This window comes from Peromyscus californicus, unplaced genomic scaffold, assembly GCF_007827085.1.
Source record: "Peromyscus californicus insignis strain IS unplaced genomic scaffold, ASM782708v3 Scaffold_8__1_contigs__length_139910024, whole genome shotgun sequence".
Lineage (NCBI taxonomy): Eukaryota > Metazoa > Chordata > Mammalia > Rodentia > Cricetidae > Peromyscus > Peromyscus californicus.
In genome coordinates this window covers 100,487,261-100,502,971 of record NW_026294606.1, presented here as the reverse complement: position 1 = coordinate 100,502,971, position 15,711 = coordinate 100,487,261, and the positions used below count along the sequence as shown (strand labels likewise).

The 15,711-nt window shown below is 43.9% G+C and overlaps 1 protein-coding gene across 5 annotated transcripts in view; it reads left to right on the top strand.

Annotated features, from left to right (window-relative positions):
* Positions 1-15,711, top strand: part of Hydin (HYDIN axonemal central pair apparatus protein) — a 365,841-nt gene that overhangs the window by 328,721 nt on the left and 21,409 nt on the right. For 4 of the 5 annotated variants that reach the window (XM_052727909.1, XM_052727907.1, XM_052727910.1 and 1 more), the window contains 8 exons: positions 292-490; positions 1,572-1,784; positions 2,620-2,758; positions 4,988-5,153; positions 7,788-7,935; positions 8,775-8,982; positions 9,418-9,639; positions 11,484-11,653. In XM_052727909.1, the coding sequence (XP_052583869.1) occupies positions 292-490; positions 1,572-1,784; positions 2,620-2,758; positions 4,988-5,153; positions 7,788-7,935; positions 8,775-8,982; positions 9,418-9,639; positions 11,484-11,653 (1,465 nt within the window). Of the gene's footprint in view, positions 1-291; positions 491-1,571; positions 1,785-2,619; positions 2,759-4,987; positions 5,154-7,787; positions 7,936-8,774; positions 8,983-9,417; positions 9,640-11,483; positions 11,654-15,711 lie in introns of those variants that run through there. The other variant, XR_008215695.1, reaches the window with a different exon arrangement.

Genomic DNA, 15,711 nt, shown 5'->3' with positions numbered 1-15,711 from the left:
AATTCTGTTCACAGCCCATTATTCTGGTGCAGAAGATCCACAAACCTCTTCTTGACTCACTCTCTCTGAGCCAGAAGGAAATAAATCTGAAAACATCATAAAATGAATAGATGTGTTTTTCACAAGTCACCTGTGAAATATGAGTTGATTCCTTTCCTTTTGTGTCCAGGGTTAAACATACCTGCTATAAGAGATGGGTCTACAGATATCACAGAAGGTCCCTAAGGACTTGTGAGTGGGCTGCCTCCCATTGCCACTACAGAATATCACCTTTTCTCCATCCTCCCCCAGGTTCCAGCCAAAAAGATCAGCTTAGTCAGGGCACAGGCAGCACCCTGGACAGCGCCTTGGACCACTGGACGGACCAATGTCCATCACCCTTCTCAGTGGAACCCTCCTCAGGCTTTGTGCCCGTAGGGAAGACTCAGAAGCTCAAAGTGAAGTTCTCCCCGATGGACATTGGAGAGTTTGAGAGCACCCTGTACTGCCAGTAAGAAATGTGTTCTCCAATCCCCCAGCTCTTACCCTCCTCGTCCACCCCACCACTGTCCTTCTTTCCTACTCTACACACCTCAGAGCCCAGTAGTGGAAAGGGGCCGGCCTTTAGAGAACAAGGAGAATGTTGTCTAAGCTCTGCTCACGAACTCTCCTGTTGCCTCCAACTGCATACTTGCCCCTTCCTGGCCACATTCAGGACTTCACTAAATGAGAGTAATTTGCAACCAGGCCGCATCTACACTTTGGGAAAGCTTCCTTCTACGTTCTCTGAGACTCCATTGCCTCCTATACAAACTTCAAGCAGCAATCCTTATCATGTAGAATTATTTGGAATACTAACTGAGCTAATTTAAGCAAAGAACTTGGAGCAATGCCTGGCCCACAATAAGCTCAATAAACAAAGATAGGAAGGGAAATAGGGTTGGTGGACGTGGTCTGGTCTGGCGTCTGGTGAGTGAAAAAAATAAGCAAATACATACATCAGTGAAAGTCCTAGATGGGTACCTTCTGCCAAGAAGGATTCCAAAGAGGAATTCTTCTATAAGCCTTGGCCTCGGATGACACAGACCTACATGAGCTGTCAGAGCTTCCCTGAGCCCCTGCTCTCACACCGCAGAAACCTCTGCCACACTAAGGACACCTCAGCTCGGCCCTGGAACTGACTGAATATGTTCACATGCATCAGGTCTACAACGGTCTTACAATAATTTTTTTTAGGATTTCCAGGTCCTTCTCTGTAATCTATTGGGTACCTAGGAGTGGACCCAGAGGATAAGCACTCCTTTTACAACTAATACTGATAGGAGGAAAAAACTTGGAGCCACATGTAAATACACAGAGGGACCCCAATTCAGGATCTTCATACTCAAACTACTCATCCATTCAACAATTGGTTAATGAGTACGTACCATGTAGGATTGCCAGTCAAGGCACAATATGATTGCTGATCAAGAAAAACCCACCCTCTGCTCATATGGAACTCACATTCTGGTGGACAGAATATTCATTTCCAACCAGCTAAGAAAGCAACAGCAGAATATAAAATCAAAATTAAAATAACCTTGTCATTTCAGAATTCCTAACCTGCCATCAGGAGAGCAAGGCCCTATGCTGGTAACAAAAGGGCGAAGCATCCTGCCATTCTGCCATTTTGACCTGAAGGACTCAGACTACATCAGTGGTCATCGGCGCAACCCAGAGCTCCGAGGACCAAGTGTTGGGGCTCTAGACCCAAACACCCGGGTGATCGAGTTCACCAGTGTGGGTATAGGAGGAAAGAATCTCCGGTGAGTTGTGTGGGTTTGCATTGATTGAATTCATGCCATTCAGTCCTTCTGAAGAACTCAGAGGAAGAATTCAGAGAAACCAGCTAACCTAAAAGCAGTTTTGAAGTCCTAGGGGTTTCCTGTAGATATTTAACGTCAGAGAACTGGTACATGAATGAAGCTGGGTTCTGTGTCCACAGTTTTGACTGTAGATTCACTCACCCCTGTGGTGGTATTTTACTTGTACTGAAATGTGATTTTAATTGTATGTTAATAAATAAAGTTGCCTGGGAGTCAGAGCTATTAGAGCCATAGCAAGTGCATGGCGGCGGTGGCGCACGCCTTTAAGGACCTGGAGGGTGGTACATACAGGCAGTGACGAGGCAGTCACGTGTTTGGGTTTACAACCAATGAGAAGGCAGAACAGCTAGACTATATAAAGACATACACACAGGAAGTAGGTCCCTTTCGGAGAGCTCTCTTGACTGAAGAGGATCGCTGAAGCAGGAAGGGTGAGGCTCTTAGCTCTGACCTCTTGGCTTTCTTCTCTGAATCGGCTCTGTGTTTCTTATTTAATAAGATGGTTGGTTACATCTACACACCCCCACCTTGACCACAGAGCATCCTTGGACACATATGGCCTTGGCAGCATTATCACTCCAAAGTCCAGGACTCCAACTACTTTTTAGATCCTAGGGGGAGATGGCATTTATATTTCTACACTAATGAAGTTCTCAGATCATTTCTGGCTCCCAGGAGGAGACGGTGACAGTTCTGGGGTCTACCTAAATTTTCTTGAATTTTTTTAAATACCTTCTCTCACTTTCTGCTATCAATTTTTTTCCCCTTTGTCCAGGACCTTTACCATCCTGAACCCGACCAATAGCACCTACTCTTTCTGCTGGACCTCTGAAGAAACAGAAAGCCTCCAGCACCCTCCAGCCTTTGTGTGCCTTACAGAAAAGGGTGTCATCCACCCTGAAAAGAAAGCCGAGGTGTGTGTGACTAGGGACCCAGCAATTCTAGCCATCTCTGCATAGCAAGTGTGTGAAGAGAGAATAACATTGATGAGAATCATTGATCAACTAGTGTTTACTGAGTGGCTACCATGTACAATCCTGGTGAACAAGAGACATCTGCGCTCTCTTGGATGGTTATGGAGAAAGCCCTAGTATTTCAGGGATTTTATGAGACTATTAAAGGATCAGATGGGAACCAGACATGAATATCTGGGGATTCCTGGGCTCGTGGGATGAGGACCTAAAGAACTATCTGTATCTAAAAGAGACAGCAGCAAAGGGACATGGTTTTACTTTCCCAAAGAAAGAAGCAAAGCATAAGAACAGAGTCCTAACTTGTGGCTTAGTCCTAAATGTCTACACAGTAATACAGGGCAGGGAGTCAGATTTATGTGTGAACTTGACAGTCAAAGCATTCTCGTAGGCTCTACGGCCAGTACGAAAATCTTACACATAGCAATAAATCCATGAAATGGAAATTATGAATTCAAATACCATCGGGAAGCTCGTGAGATGTCTCAGCAGGTAGGGATGATTGCTGCCAAACTTGAGACCCACATGATGGATGGAAAAAGCCAACTCCCACAAGTTGTCCTCTGACCTCCACATGTGTGCTGAGCACACAAGCACCCACCCATCCCCACCCCACCCCACCCCACCCCACCCACACACACACACATGGGGTTGGGGAGGTAAGAATAAATTAAAATGCTGGTGTTGGTTCTGGAGAGACAACAGTTAAGAATGCTTTTTATTCTTGCAAAGGACCCAAGTTCAGTTCCCAGTACCCATAACAGGCCTATAACTCCAGCTCCAAAGTGATCTGTCACCTCTGGCCTCTGGACACCTGCGATCATATGCACATACCCATACCTAAACACCTACATACACATAATTAAAAATAAAATCTTTTAAAAAAATTATTTAATGCCTTCTGTAAGGTCACCCAAATGAATGAAGCCAGCCGGGGGAGAATGACAGGCAGTGCTGGCACCAAGGCCCACTGGCTTTACATCTCCTCTGGCAGATGATCACCACACAGACAAATAGACCCAGGATGACCTGTTCTCCTAGACTTTTCTGGAAACACCAAATTTCTGTATTTCTGTGTGAACCTCTCTATCCTATGTATTGGTAGTTAGCTCATTATTTTTAACCCTCTCGAAACAAAATGAATCATATTTGTAGACTCTCCACTTGGCTTCTGCATATTGACAGTGCCCAAAGCCATCTAGTTCAACATAGGATCCAGGACCACTGTAGCTGTGGTCCTGCTTAGATATACTCCTTCTCCATAGCTCAGAAATGTATCAAAGACCCTGCCCAACTCCTAGAGAGGTAAGTTGCAGAATCTGTCATCCAAGATTGTGCTGGTTTGGGGCAACAGTAGTGTCATTCAAGTGACATATTTCCAGAACATCTTTCCCGAATTATCTTGTCATTGACATGGACCTTACCAAATTCTATTGTTCTTCCATCCAATCCTGATCGACCAAGTACAAAGAGACTCACTCAGGTTTGTTTCCCCCGGGGAAGGGGGCCAAACGCTTATGGTAGCTTTTGAGAATGGACTTTCCTCCCAGGTCTTTCTGCTTCTTTCTAGAAGTCTGCTCGATTTTCTCTCTACCAGCCAGTTTCTTCCTGTCCTCATTAGTGATGTTTTTGCTCCTTTGTATCTTCACTTAGCAAATAGACTGTGGCATCCCATGACCCAGCTCACCCTCAAGGAATCCATCCCCATCAATGCCACTGCTATCCAGCCCAGTCAATCATTATCTTTTTCTGACTTTCAGAGACAGGCAGGCAGGCGGGCAGGCAAGCAGGCAGACAGGAGAGAGAGAAAGATCTTGTTGCCCTGGTAATGATTTTGAATTGGGCTATATGCCAGACTGTTGACAGACACGTAGGTCGTCTTTCTTTGGTATGGGTGCCAGTTCTGGTCCCCTGTGCTACAATCATGCCATCCCAAAGAATGGCACAGACTACAACAATATAATCATGATGCACAGGCTGTGGGTGTGGTGGATGGCTCCACTCTTCCAAAGGCAGGGCAAACTGGTTGACATTGCTGATAGAGCCACACCTGCTTTAGATGGTAATGATAACCTGGGGAAATGTCACTTCTTATGGCCCTCATGCTAGTAGGCCTCCAAAGGGACAAAGAAGAAGTGCCTCTCACTGTCCTTTTCTGAATTGTCTTCTTAGGTTATGTTCCAGTTCCTGCCTGCTCACCTGGACATCACAGAGGCACTCTGGACTTTCTCTATCCCAGAGCATAATATCTCAGTCCCCTTCCTGCTGGTGGGCAAAACCACAGACCCCCTCATATCTCTTGACAAGTCACATCTCAACTTCAGCTCTCTCCTCATTGGTAAGGAGGCCCAGCCAGTTTTTCATGTTGAGCTGGCATGACCTTAGGTCATCAAGGACTCTGGGAGCAGACCATCATGGGACACTCCTCTTGGAACCTTCTAGAAATACATCAGAAAGACTCTGTCACTTATCAGAGAACAATATGATAGTTTCCTCTGAATCTCATTTCCATCAACTGTCTTTGACAGCCACACCCGAACACCTTGGGAATACCTGGGAGGTTTGTTATAGAGTCTCGTTGGCAGGTTCCTGTAGGTCCTGCACTGACTCTTCATCTTTAGAGCCGTGTGTCTTGTACATGTCTCTCACCTCCAGGCCGTGGGCTGTGTTTGATTGGTGCTTGGTCTGTTCCACTGGGTTCAGATTCCTCTACTGTCTTGTCATGCATTCACTGGGTCAGAAATTGTTATTGATGGGCTGGAGGGAGGTGTGGCTCGGTGGTGGGGTGCTTGGCAAGCATGCACAAAGCCCTGGTTCAATCTCCAGTACAGAGGGTGGGGAGATAGCAGATTGGCCCAAATACTCCTTTGCGGGATGGGAATACACTAAAATAAAGCACAAAGTCCTCTGGTTTACATTCTAATCATGGGAAGGAGACTAACAAAACCAAGTAAAATACGTAGTAAGTCAGAGGTTGCTGTGTGTCATAGGAAAGAACGCAGCAGGGTAGAAAGAAGAGGGATGTGGTAGATGCTGACAAGGTAACGTTCCAGCAGAGACCTGTGGTGTAGAGGATGCAGCCACCAGATATAACTCTGCGTGTCTTTCATGTGGATATGAGTGGGACATGTAAAATACAGCTAAGGCCAAAGAATTTTCAAGTGATTAGTTAGATGTTTATTTAGACAACAATATTCTGCCAGGTGGCGCACGCCTTTAATCCCAGCACTCGGGAGGCAGAGGCAGGCGGATCTCTGTGAGTTCGAGGCCAGCCTGGTCTACAAAGTGAGCTCCAGGAAAGGCGCAAAGCTACACAGAGAAACCCTGTCTCAAAAAAAAAATATTCTTGATAGTAAGCCAAACAATATGAAGTTTAACCCACGAATGCAGTGATGTACATTTCAGTATAATCATTATATCAATAATTGAAGAACCATATGTTCATGCTAATGTACCAAAAAGTCATTGCTAAAATTCATCAAAAGTTCCTCCCTATCCCCACCCTCAAAAACCCTCCAGGAATAAAACAAGAGTTGGAGGGAAACATAAAGAATTTTAACCTATAGCAAGAGACAAGCAAATGGTGTCCTGTAGTAAGCCACTGAAGCTACTTGAATTAAAATGAGTTAGACAAGGGTACTTACCATGACCTCTATAACCAAACATTTTCTTAGGGATTTTAACAAATATGAAAAATCAAAAAATAAGCACAATGGGCATTAACTTTAAGGGAGAAAGAAAAAAATAATCTAAGTTGTTGTGACTAATCACTTTGTACACATAAAGCCTCAAGAGTCAAGAGAAAGAAACGACTAGAATCGAGATAATTTGGTAAACCGAGTGAGACAAATGTGCAAAAAATGAACAGTTTCATCCCATTTTGTTGTAAATACCTAGAAGCAAAAACAAAAATAAAAACCAGTTACTGCTAACTAAGTGTACAATATCCAAAGATAAGTCCAATTCCCAAGACCTATATGTCAAGAGTTAAATCATATTAACATGCTTCCAAATAAGAGCTAAATATTTGTTTAGTTCTCCTAAAATTAAATGCAATTTTAATCAGATTTCAATTAGAATCCCAGCTGGGTTTGCACAGGATTCACAGTTAATTTCAGACAGACTTGATGTTAGTATAGATATGTCCCAAGTAGTACTTGGTTCACATTTATGCTAATAAAAGTTATTTGTGAAATCTGAATGCCTCAATCTCTAAAGGACTGAGGAAGAAAGAGAATTGGATAAGTTGATCCTAAAGTTTTATGGGTAAATAAATATTTGTTTGGTTGTTTGGTTGATTGGTTTTGGGGTTTTTTTGTTTGTTTGTTTGTTTTGTTTTTCTTTTTCCAAGACAGGGTTTCTCTGTGAAACAGTCCTGGCTGTCCTGGAACTCACTCTGTAGACCAGGCTGGCCTCGAACTCACAAATATCCACCTGGCTCTGCCTCCCGAGTGCTGGGATTAAAGGCATGCGCCACCACCGCCAGGCACAAATAAATGTTTTAACATTAGCTGAAGAGAAGACAAAAGAATGAATCAGGACCCCGCACAGGAAAGCCCAGGGTCATACAAGGTCAAATTCAAAAGAACTCAACATAGAGATTCTTTATGCAGATGTGGGCCATCAAAGGGGATGAGGGGGGATAATGACCCAAAAAGACATTACAACTCCTGAGTGAAGGAGCAAGGGAAGAGAATGGTGTCAGCAGAGTCCCAGCAGAGCTGTGGCCAGGTCAGAGAATCTACCTTCTAGACCGAGCAGTCAGTTAGGGAAGAGGCATTCTAGAAGGAAGATGTGGAACCCCCTCCAGGAGGAAGGTCCCTGGAAAAGCTAAAGGAAGGAAGTGAGGCAGTCCGTGGCTGCCCTGAGATTGCTCTGTGAAGCCTTCCTCTTGCATGTGGGCCATTATTGGCTACAATATCTCAGTGACCAGGCAAGAGGCCTTTGCTGAGGGCTGCTGTTTCCTCCCCAGGCAGAGAAGTCCGAGAGACTGTGAAAATCATCAACAAGGAGGAGCATGGGTTCAATTTTGCCTTCCAGGATAACTCTCGTTTTTCTGAAGGATTCAACAACAGCCTGGTTGTATGTCCCATGGAAGGCTGGATCCCACCACTGTCCAGGTAAGTAAAAAGGACGTCCTCAGGATGCATGCAGGGTCCCAGGCCTTCCATTTATTAAAAATCTCTTCTGGGCCATCAGGATGACTGAGTGGTAAAGGCACCTGCCACCATGCCTGACAATCTGAGTTCAATCCCCAGAACCCAAATGGTGGGAGGAGAGAACTGACTCCCACAGGTTATCCTCTGACCTCCCTCCACACGTGTACTGTTGATGTACACACACACACACACACACACACACACACACACACACACACACACACACACACCAAAAACAAATCCTAAAGAAATAAAAATGAAAACCTCTCCCAACTCTAATATATATGCGATTTCATCTCTATCCTGCCTGACTCCCCTTGATAAATTATGGGGCATTGAAAGTTTTCATTTTTTTAATGTGTATATGGGTGGTTTGCCTACATGTCTGTCTGTGCACCATATGTGCAACATGCTCATGAGGGCAGAAGAGGGCATCAGATTCCCTAGGACTGGAGTTACAGACAGGTATGAGCTGTCATGTAGGTGCTGAGAGTTGAACCCGGGTCCTCTGGAAGAGCAGCTAGTGCTCTTAACCACTGAGCCATCTCCCCAGCCCTAATCCCAATCTTCATCTTAATATTTTTCTCATGTCCATAGCCTTTTCCTTGAGGTCTTGTGCATATGAATCCACAAAGCAGTACCAAGCTTTGCCTGGAAAATCTTTATAATTCACTTAATTTGGAGTGGTGGTGTTGGTGTCCTTTGCTCAGAGTGTATCTAATAATCCAGTGAACTCTTGTTTTATTAGATTTTAACAGGCCAGCCTAGTCGAATAATCTGCTGTCTTGTTTCCCTATCAGTTTCCCAATTGATATTTTCTTCACACCAAAGCAAGAGGGAGATGTGAACTTTAATTTGATCTGTAATGTAAAAAGGAAAGCCCACCCTCTGACACTCAATGTCAAGGCCGAGGGCTACACAATGAACGCAGAGGTCAAGTGCAGAGACAGGACAGGCTCCACCACCCTCTTGATGTCCAACCAGATCAACACCATCAACTTCTATGAGGTAAGGGGTAACAAGACCGCCACTGTCCCTCTACCTTTAGCTAGGGGACATGGTACAGTGAGTATGAGCTGAGTCTTCCTGTCTCAAATACTAGAGAGACCAGACAAACAAATCCACCCTCAGAATTATGATGTTCCGGAATGTTTTTGTTGTTTTTTAGAGGATGAATATGGCATGAACACTTGGCATTAAACAAACAGGAAAGGTTTTTCACTACCAAGAAAGATCTAAGAATTAAATTACCAACTTACACTCCAGATATAGGAGGACCCCACCACTTGGTGGGTCTTGCTGGAATATCGAATTCCCTTCAGCTAATAACACCCATCTTGTCAATATCACTCTCCATCCTTATTTCCCAAAGAACTTTTCTGCCTAAACAAGGTTATCTGTGGTTTTTTTCATTCTCTGCTCTGTTCTCCCTCTGTCTCTCAGGTAGAGTTAAATGAATGTGTGCAGTGTGAATTCAGCTTCATCAACACTGGCAAGTTCAACTTCAGCTACCAGGCAGAGCTCTCTGGGCCAAAAGCCCTGTTGCAGTACCTGGACTTCACGCCCACCGACAACAGCGTAGATGTGGGGCAGTCAGAACCTGCCAGCCTGTCTTTCCAACCATATCAAAAGTGTGTCTTGAAGGGCCTGGAGCTCAAAATCAAGGTGAGACCATTTAATGTTTTCCACACACTGAAAGAATCTGTGGTTGTGGCCCCAGCTGGTTAGTTTAAGCAATTTCTACAGGGTGGTTGTTTTGGAAACAGCTCCCACAAGCTCTGGAACAGAAGCCTCAGCAGTGTCAACCCGAAAGCAAATGACGGACCACACGCTGTGATACTATTCAGACATTAAAGTAAGCGGGAGGGCTGGATAGGGCAGAGAAGGTATACACTCTCTCTGAGATGAGGTGTTAAATGAAAAGCCAAGAGCAATGACGTCAGATAAGGACATCTGTGATAAGCACTCTGACATCAGGGACAACACTGGCAAATCCAGCTTCCTCAGAACTATAGAAAGTGACTGTCCTAGAAGCATTTATACCAGAATGACTACAGATCCATAAAAACAATGAGGTCTGCAGTATTCAGTTTGCCCTATTCCTACCTTCCTGCATGCCCCAGTCTCTGCAGCAGTCTGAGTAGACAAGAGCTCTGCAGTGAACATACAGACAGGTAACCTCTTAGCCACTGGAGCAGGAAGAGTCAGTTTGGACTGCCTCAAAAGCTCCACTGTAAAGGAACTGTCATTATTATCCCACTCTAGAAGTTCATGTGTGTGTGCATGCCCTTTACCCATGAGCCATCTTGTCAGTCCCCAATCTAGAAGTCCAATGGGAACCTCTCTCTATTCATAGAGCTTATTTTCATTTCAACCGAATCAAAGTTAGGCCACTTTACACCTTGTTTTGTTATGGGATATTTGTCCAGAATAATCAGTAACAACTGTCAAACAGTTGCAGCCACCTAAGGTGTCAGTAGCACTTGGGGACAAACACAGGGACCAGTTAGAGGAGTATCTGTTTACAGGGGTCTTTGAAAAGCTTCAGCATATTCCCCTGGCATCAAGACAGCCATGTGTCACATGAACACACTCATATCGTGGGCCTGAAATACTGTTGAGGGGGCCATCAGTTCTTACCTCTAGCATTCCAGGGTGAGACCAAGAAGAAAGTAAAAGACTTTGCCCACAGGCCAGAGAGATGGCTCCGTGGTTAAGAGCACTGGCTGCTCTTCCAGAGGACCTGAGTTTGATTCCTAGCACCCCAATGGCAGCTGGAAACTGTAATCCCTGTCCCAGGACCTTCACAGGTCCTGCATTCATGTGGTACACATACATATATGCAAGTAAAATACCCATACACATTAGATAGATAGATAGATAGATAGATAGATAGATAGATAGATAGATAGAATTTACTCATTTAATCAAGATAGTAGACCCCCCTTTATCTTTTATTTTTGTTATTGTTATTATTATTTTGATATTTTAAGACAGGGTTTCTTTGTGTAGCCTTGGTGTCCTGGATCTCACTCTGTAGACCATGCTGGCTTCAAACTCACAGAAATCACTCTGCCTCCCAAGTGCTGGGATTAAAGGCATGCATCATCACCACTCAGCTGCACTTTTATCTCTTAGTTACAACCCAATGACAGAACTATATCCAATGGCTACCCTGAAACACAAGGGAAGATGAGAAATCAGCCTTTCACTTAGTCCTGTTGGCAGCCACTGTCCCACCCTGTATGATAATTAGCCATTTCTGCCAGCCACTCTGTCTTCAGGCTGTACCACTGCTGTAGGAACAGAGCAAGAGCCAGTGTGGATTCTGGTTAGAGTAGCAAACTGTAAGCAAATAAACTCAGTCCTATTGAAACAGACGCTCTGGAGATGGCACCCCGAAACCTGTAATTTGTAAAGCACCAACTACTTTTTTTCTTATCCTGTGGATGCAATTGCCCTGTCTTTCTGCCTCTAATTACAGGCCTCTGGCCCATCTCTCCTTGCAGATCAGCCATGGCCCAACATTCATATGCAACATCTTAGGCTGTGCTGTGAGCCCAGCTGTCCATTTCTCCTTCACCAGCCACAACTTTGGGACTTGCTTCATCTACCAAGCTGGGATGCCCCCATACAAACAAACCCTCATTGTCACCAACAAAGAAGAAACATCTATGAGGTAAGCAGTCTTCACAGAGAGGTAAGATGATTCTACAACAACTTGAGGAGTCTGCAGACTCCATGTAGGGGACTTCCTGTCTTCTAATTTCATCTCTGTTGCTGTAATAAAGCGCTCTGACCAACAGCAGCTCAGGGGAGGAAAGGGTTTATTTCATCTGACACATCCAGGTCACAGTCCATCATGGAGGGAAGTCAGAGCAGGAACTTGGGGCAGGAATTGAAACCAGAACTGCTTGCTGCTCCACTGAGCATTACCTCCTATCAGGGAACTCACAACCAAGGAAGTACAGCAGAAACCATGGAGGAATGCTGCTCCACGGCTCGCCCTCAGACTCAGGTTTAACTCATTCTCTTATAGGCCGGGACCACCTGCCCAGGGATGGTGCCACCTACAGTGGACTGAGCCCTCCTGCATCAGTTAACAGTCAAGACAATCCCCCATAGACACACCAACAGACCAACCCGCTAAAGACACTCACACAATTAAGACTCTTTTTTCTCCAGGTGATTCTAGACTTTATCAAGTTGACAGTTGATGCTAACTAGTTCATTTTGCCAAGACAGAAATGATGAGAAACGTCCAGCACAGGTGGCATTAATCCTGGTTCCCTATCTCCACCATTAATATGAATACTTGGGCATCCATGAGCTTCCTGCTAAATATCCTCTTTTTGATTTGTAGAGGTGTCTTAGTTTGGGTTTTTATTGCTGTGAAGAGACACCATGACCACGGCAACTCTTACAAAGAAAACATCTGAGGTGGTGGCTTACAGTTTCAGAGGTTCAGTCCAGCAGCAGCAGGATGGGGAGCATGGCGCCATGCAGGCAGATGTGGTGCTGGAGCTGAGAGTGCTACATCTTGCAGGCAACAGGAAGTCAACTGGCTGTCACACTGAGCGAAACTTGAGGAAAAGACCTCAAAGCCCGCCCCCACAGTGACACACTTCCTCCAACAAAACCAAACCTACTCCAACATGGCCACACCTCCTAATAGTGACACTCCCTTTGGGGGCCATTTTCTCTCAAGCCACCACAAGAGGGCTGTGTCAAATGACTACCTAATGCAAACTCCTGTAGCTTCTGTTTCATTTCCTCATGCAATAGGTTTGGAAAGAAGGTGAGAGAGGCCGGGCGGTGGTGGCGCACGCCTTTAATCCCAGCACTTGGGAGGCAGAGCCAGGCGGATCTCTGTGAGTTCGAGGCCAGCCTGGTCTCCAAAGCGAGTTCCAGGAAAGGCGCAAAGCTACACAGAGAAACCCTGTCTCGAAAAACCAAAAAAAAAAAAAAAAAGAAGGTGAGAGAGTTTAAAAGTGAATTGCTCTGTAGTAATTAGCAGGTCTGTGCTGAGCCTAAATCTTCCAGATAAAACCCAGCTTGCCTGTATCACCCCTGTAGAATGTTTCAGTCCAGGTCTCTACACCTCTTTTCAGACCAAATAAGAGAATCTAGTTCAGCCACTGATTTGTTTCATGCACAGATCTCTATCAGCCCTACAGAGAACATTGTGCAGTGGAAAAACATTGTTATCTATGCTGTCCAATATGATGGCCTTTAGCTGTATGTAGCTTGGTGCAAGCAAAGAACTGCATTTTAATTTAATTTTAATTAATTTTAACTTTAATTACTACTGTGTCTTGTCACTACCACATCAGATGGCATAACCCCAAGTTCAAATATCAACTCTTTCATAGCTGTGACACTGAGCAAATTAATTTTGTTTTACTCTTTTTTTGTTGTTGTTGTTGTTGTGGGGGAGTATATTGTCTGTGAGTTTTTGAAATGAAGTCTCACTGTGTGGCCCAAGCTGGCCTAGCTCTCACTATGTAGCCCAGGCTGGCCTCAAACTCATAATCCTTCTATCTCAGCCTCCTAAGTACTAGGATTACAGATATGTACCACCATGCCAAGCCCATATTTTAAATTTTTAAATTCTCTATGCCTGTCTCCTTGCCACATCTGGAAGCTGTAAATGGAGGCTTTTCTCTGACCCACCCCATCCTGCAACTGTTTCCAAATAATCACTCAGAGGCTTATATTAATCATAAATGTTTGGCCAATGGCTCAGGCTTCTTACTAGTTAACTCTTACATTTAAATTAACCCATATTTCTTATCTATGCTTTGCCATGTGGGTTCATGGTTTGTTACCTCATTTTCTATATATCTTCCTTCTTCAGCAGTAGCAGGCTGGCATCTCTCAGACTCTGCTTTTCTTCATCTCCCTGTATCTCTGGCTTTCCTGCCCAGCCTTATTCTGCCTGGCTGTAGACCAAAACAACTTCATTATCAACCAATGAGAGAGACATATATTCACAGCATACAGAAGGACATCCCACAGAATTTCCCACTTTCTGTCTAATCAAAAAGGAAGGTTTTAACTTTAACATAGTAAAATTATGTACAACAAAAACAATTATCAAGCAAGAGTCAGTTACAATATCCAGTCTATTTGTATTTTTTAAAAAAATACTCTATTATCTATCCTATCTTTGTGAGTCTAAAGTTTCATATCTAATTTACTTTTTATCATAACTAAGGAAAACTATAATTATAACTATCTAGTCTTCAACTCCATCAAAGACCCCAGAAGGATGTAATATTACCTGAGTAAATAGGAAGTGCATTGCAAGCAACTTCCAAAACTCTAGAAATGACAGAGACATCTGGCTGCCTGGACAGTCACCCAAAATTCTTCTGTAATGTTGAGGCATCCACCCTCAGCCTACAGGCCTAGAGTATCTGGCAAACTTTTTAGTGAAGTGGGAAATTTGAAGGACTGTCCTGCCTATATTGGCAAAGTTTAGCAGTAACTTTCCTGTGGGTCTTGCATGTCCAGTTTATACAACATACTGTCAAGCAGTACAAGCAAGAGCAGTTTCTTGTCCAAATGGCTAGCCTTGCCACATTGAAAGCAAACTCCATAAGGAGTTTCTTTGATGCCCATCATCCTCTTTGAAGTAATTGGTGCTGCCAGGAACAGATGTGTCTCATTGACATGAAAAAGCTTAGGTTAACAAAACATTTTAAATGCCATAGGAAGCAGTACTTAGAACCATGTACTTAGAACTCTTACTGGTAGTTGCTGCTACTGCTGTTATTATTCTAGATATTCAATCACAAGACTGCCATTTAGTTTTAAATAAATTTAAAATCTTACCTACCAAGATGAAGAGATGGTTCAGTGGTTGGGAGCACTTGCTACTCTTGCAGAGGACCCACATTCCATTCTGAGCACCCACATCGTGGCTTATAACCATCTATAACTCCAGTTCCAGGGTATCTAACATCCTCTTCTGACCTCTGGCATGCATGTGGTATGCATATATACATGTAGGCAAACATTCATTTGCACAAAATAAAAATAAATACTTTAAATCTTATCTACTTATAGTCTTCCTTTTACAGTTTGATATCATGTCAGTCTACTTAAAAGCCTTGAACTCTCTGCATCCATTTAGGTAAACCCCTTCTCCAAAAACACATCAGGAACATGAGGAGAAGTTCCACTAGAAAAGTCTAGGTGCTCTCCGCCCAGGGGGAGTAGGGTAGAGATGATCTTTCATCTGACCTCTGAGGGTGCCAGGCATATACAGTGCACATATATATATACACACACAGGCAAGACATTCATACATATAAAAATGAAGATAAAATAAATCTTTTAAAAATTATCTTAAATAAAATAAGTAAAAAAAGTGCTTTCATAACTATCTCATTTAATTCCTACAACAACCCTATGAAGTAGCTGCCACTAACCCCATTTTACAGGTAAGGGAACAGATCTGAATGGCCTGAGCGAATTTTCCCATGTCACATGGTCACATGAGTAGTTATCGGCAGATCCTGATCCACACTCCTATCTGCCCAACTCTAGAGCACTGCACCCCGCTGAGCTTTGTCACTAGTAACTTCTGAAGCGCTTTCCCCTTGTGAAAGAGTGCAAGACTTTGAGAGGCATTTTCAAGAAAAAGGGCATCAATGGATTGAAAGTGTGAGGTTTTGGGTTTGAGACCTGCTCCCACCCACACCTCAGGATAAGACTTAGGCTGGATAACTT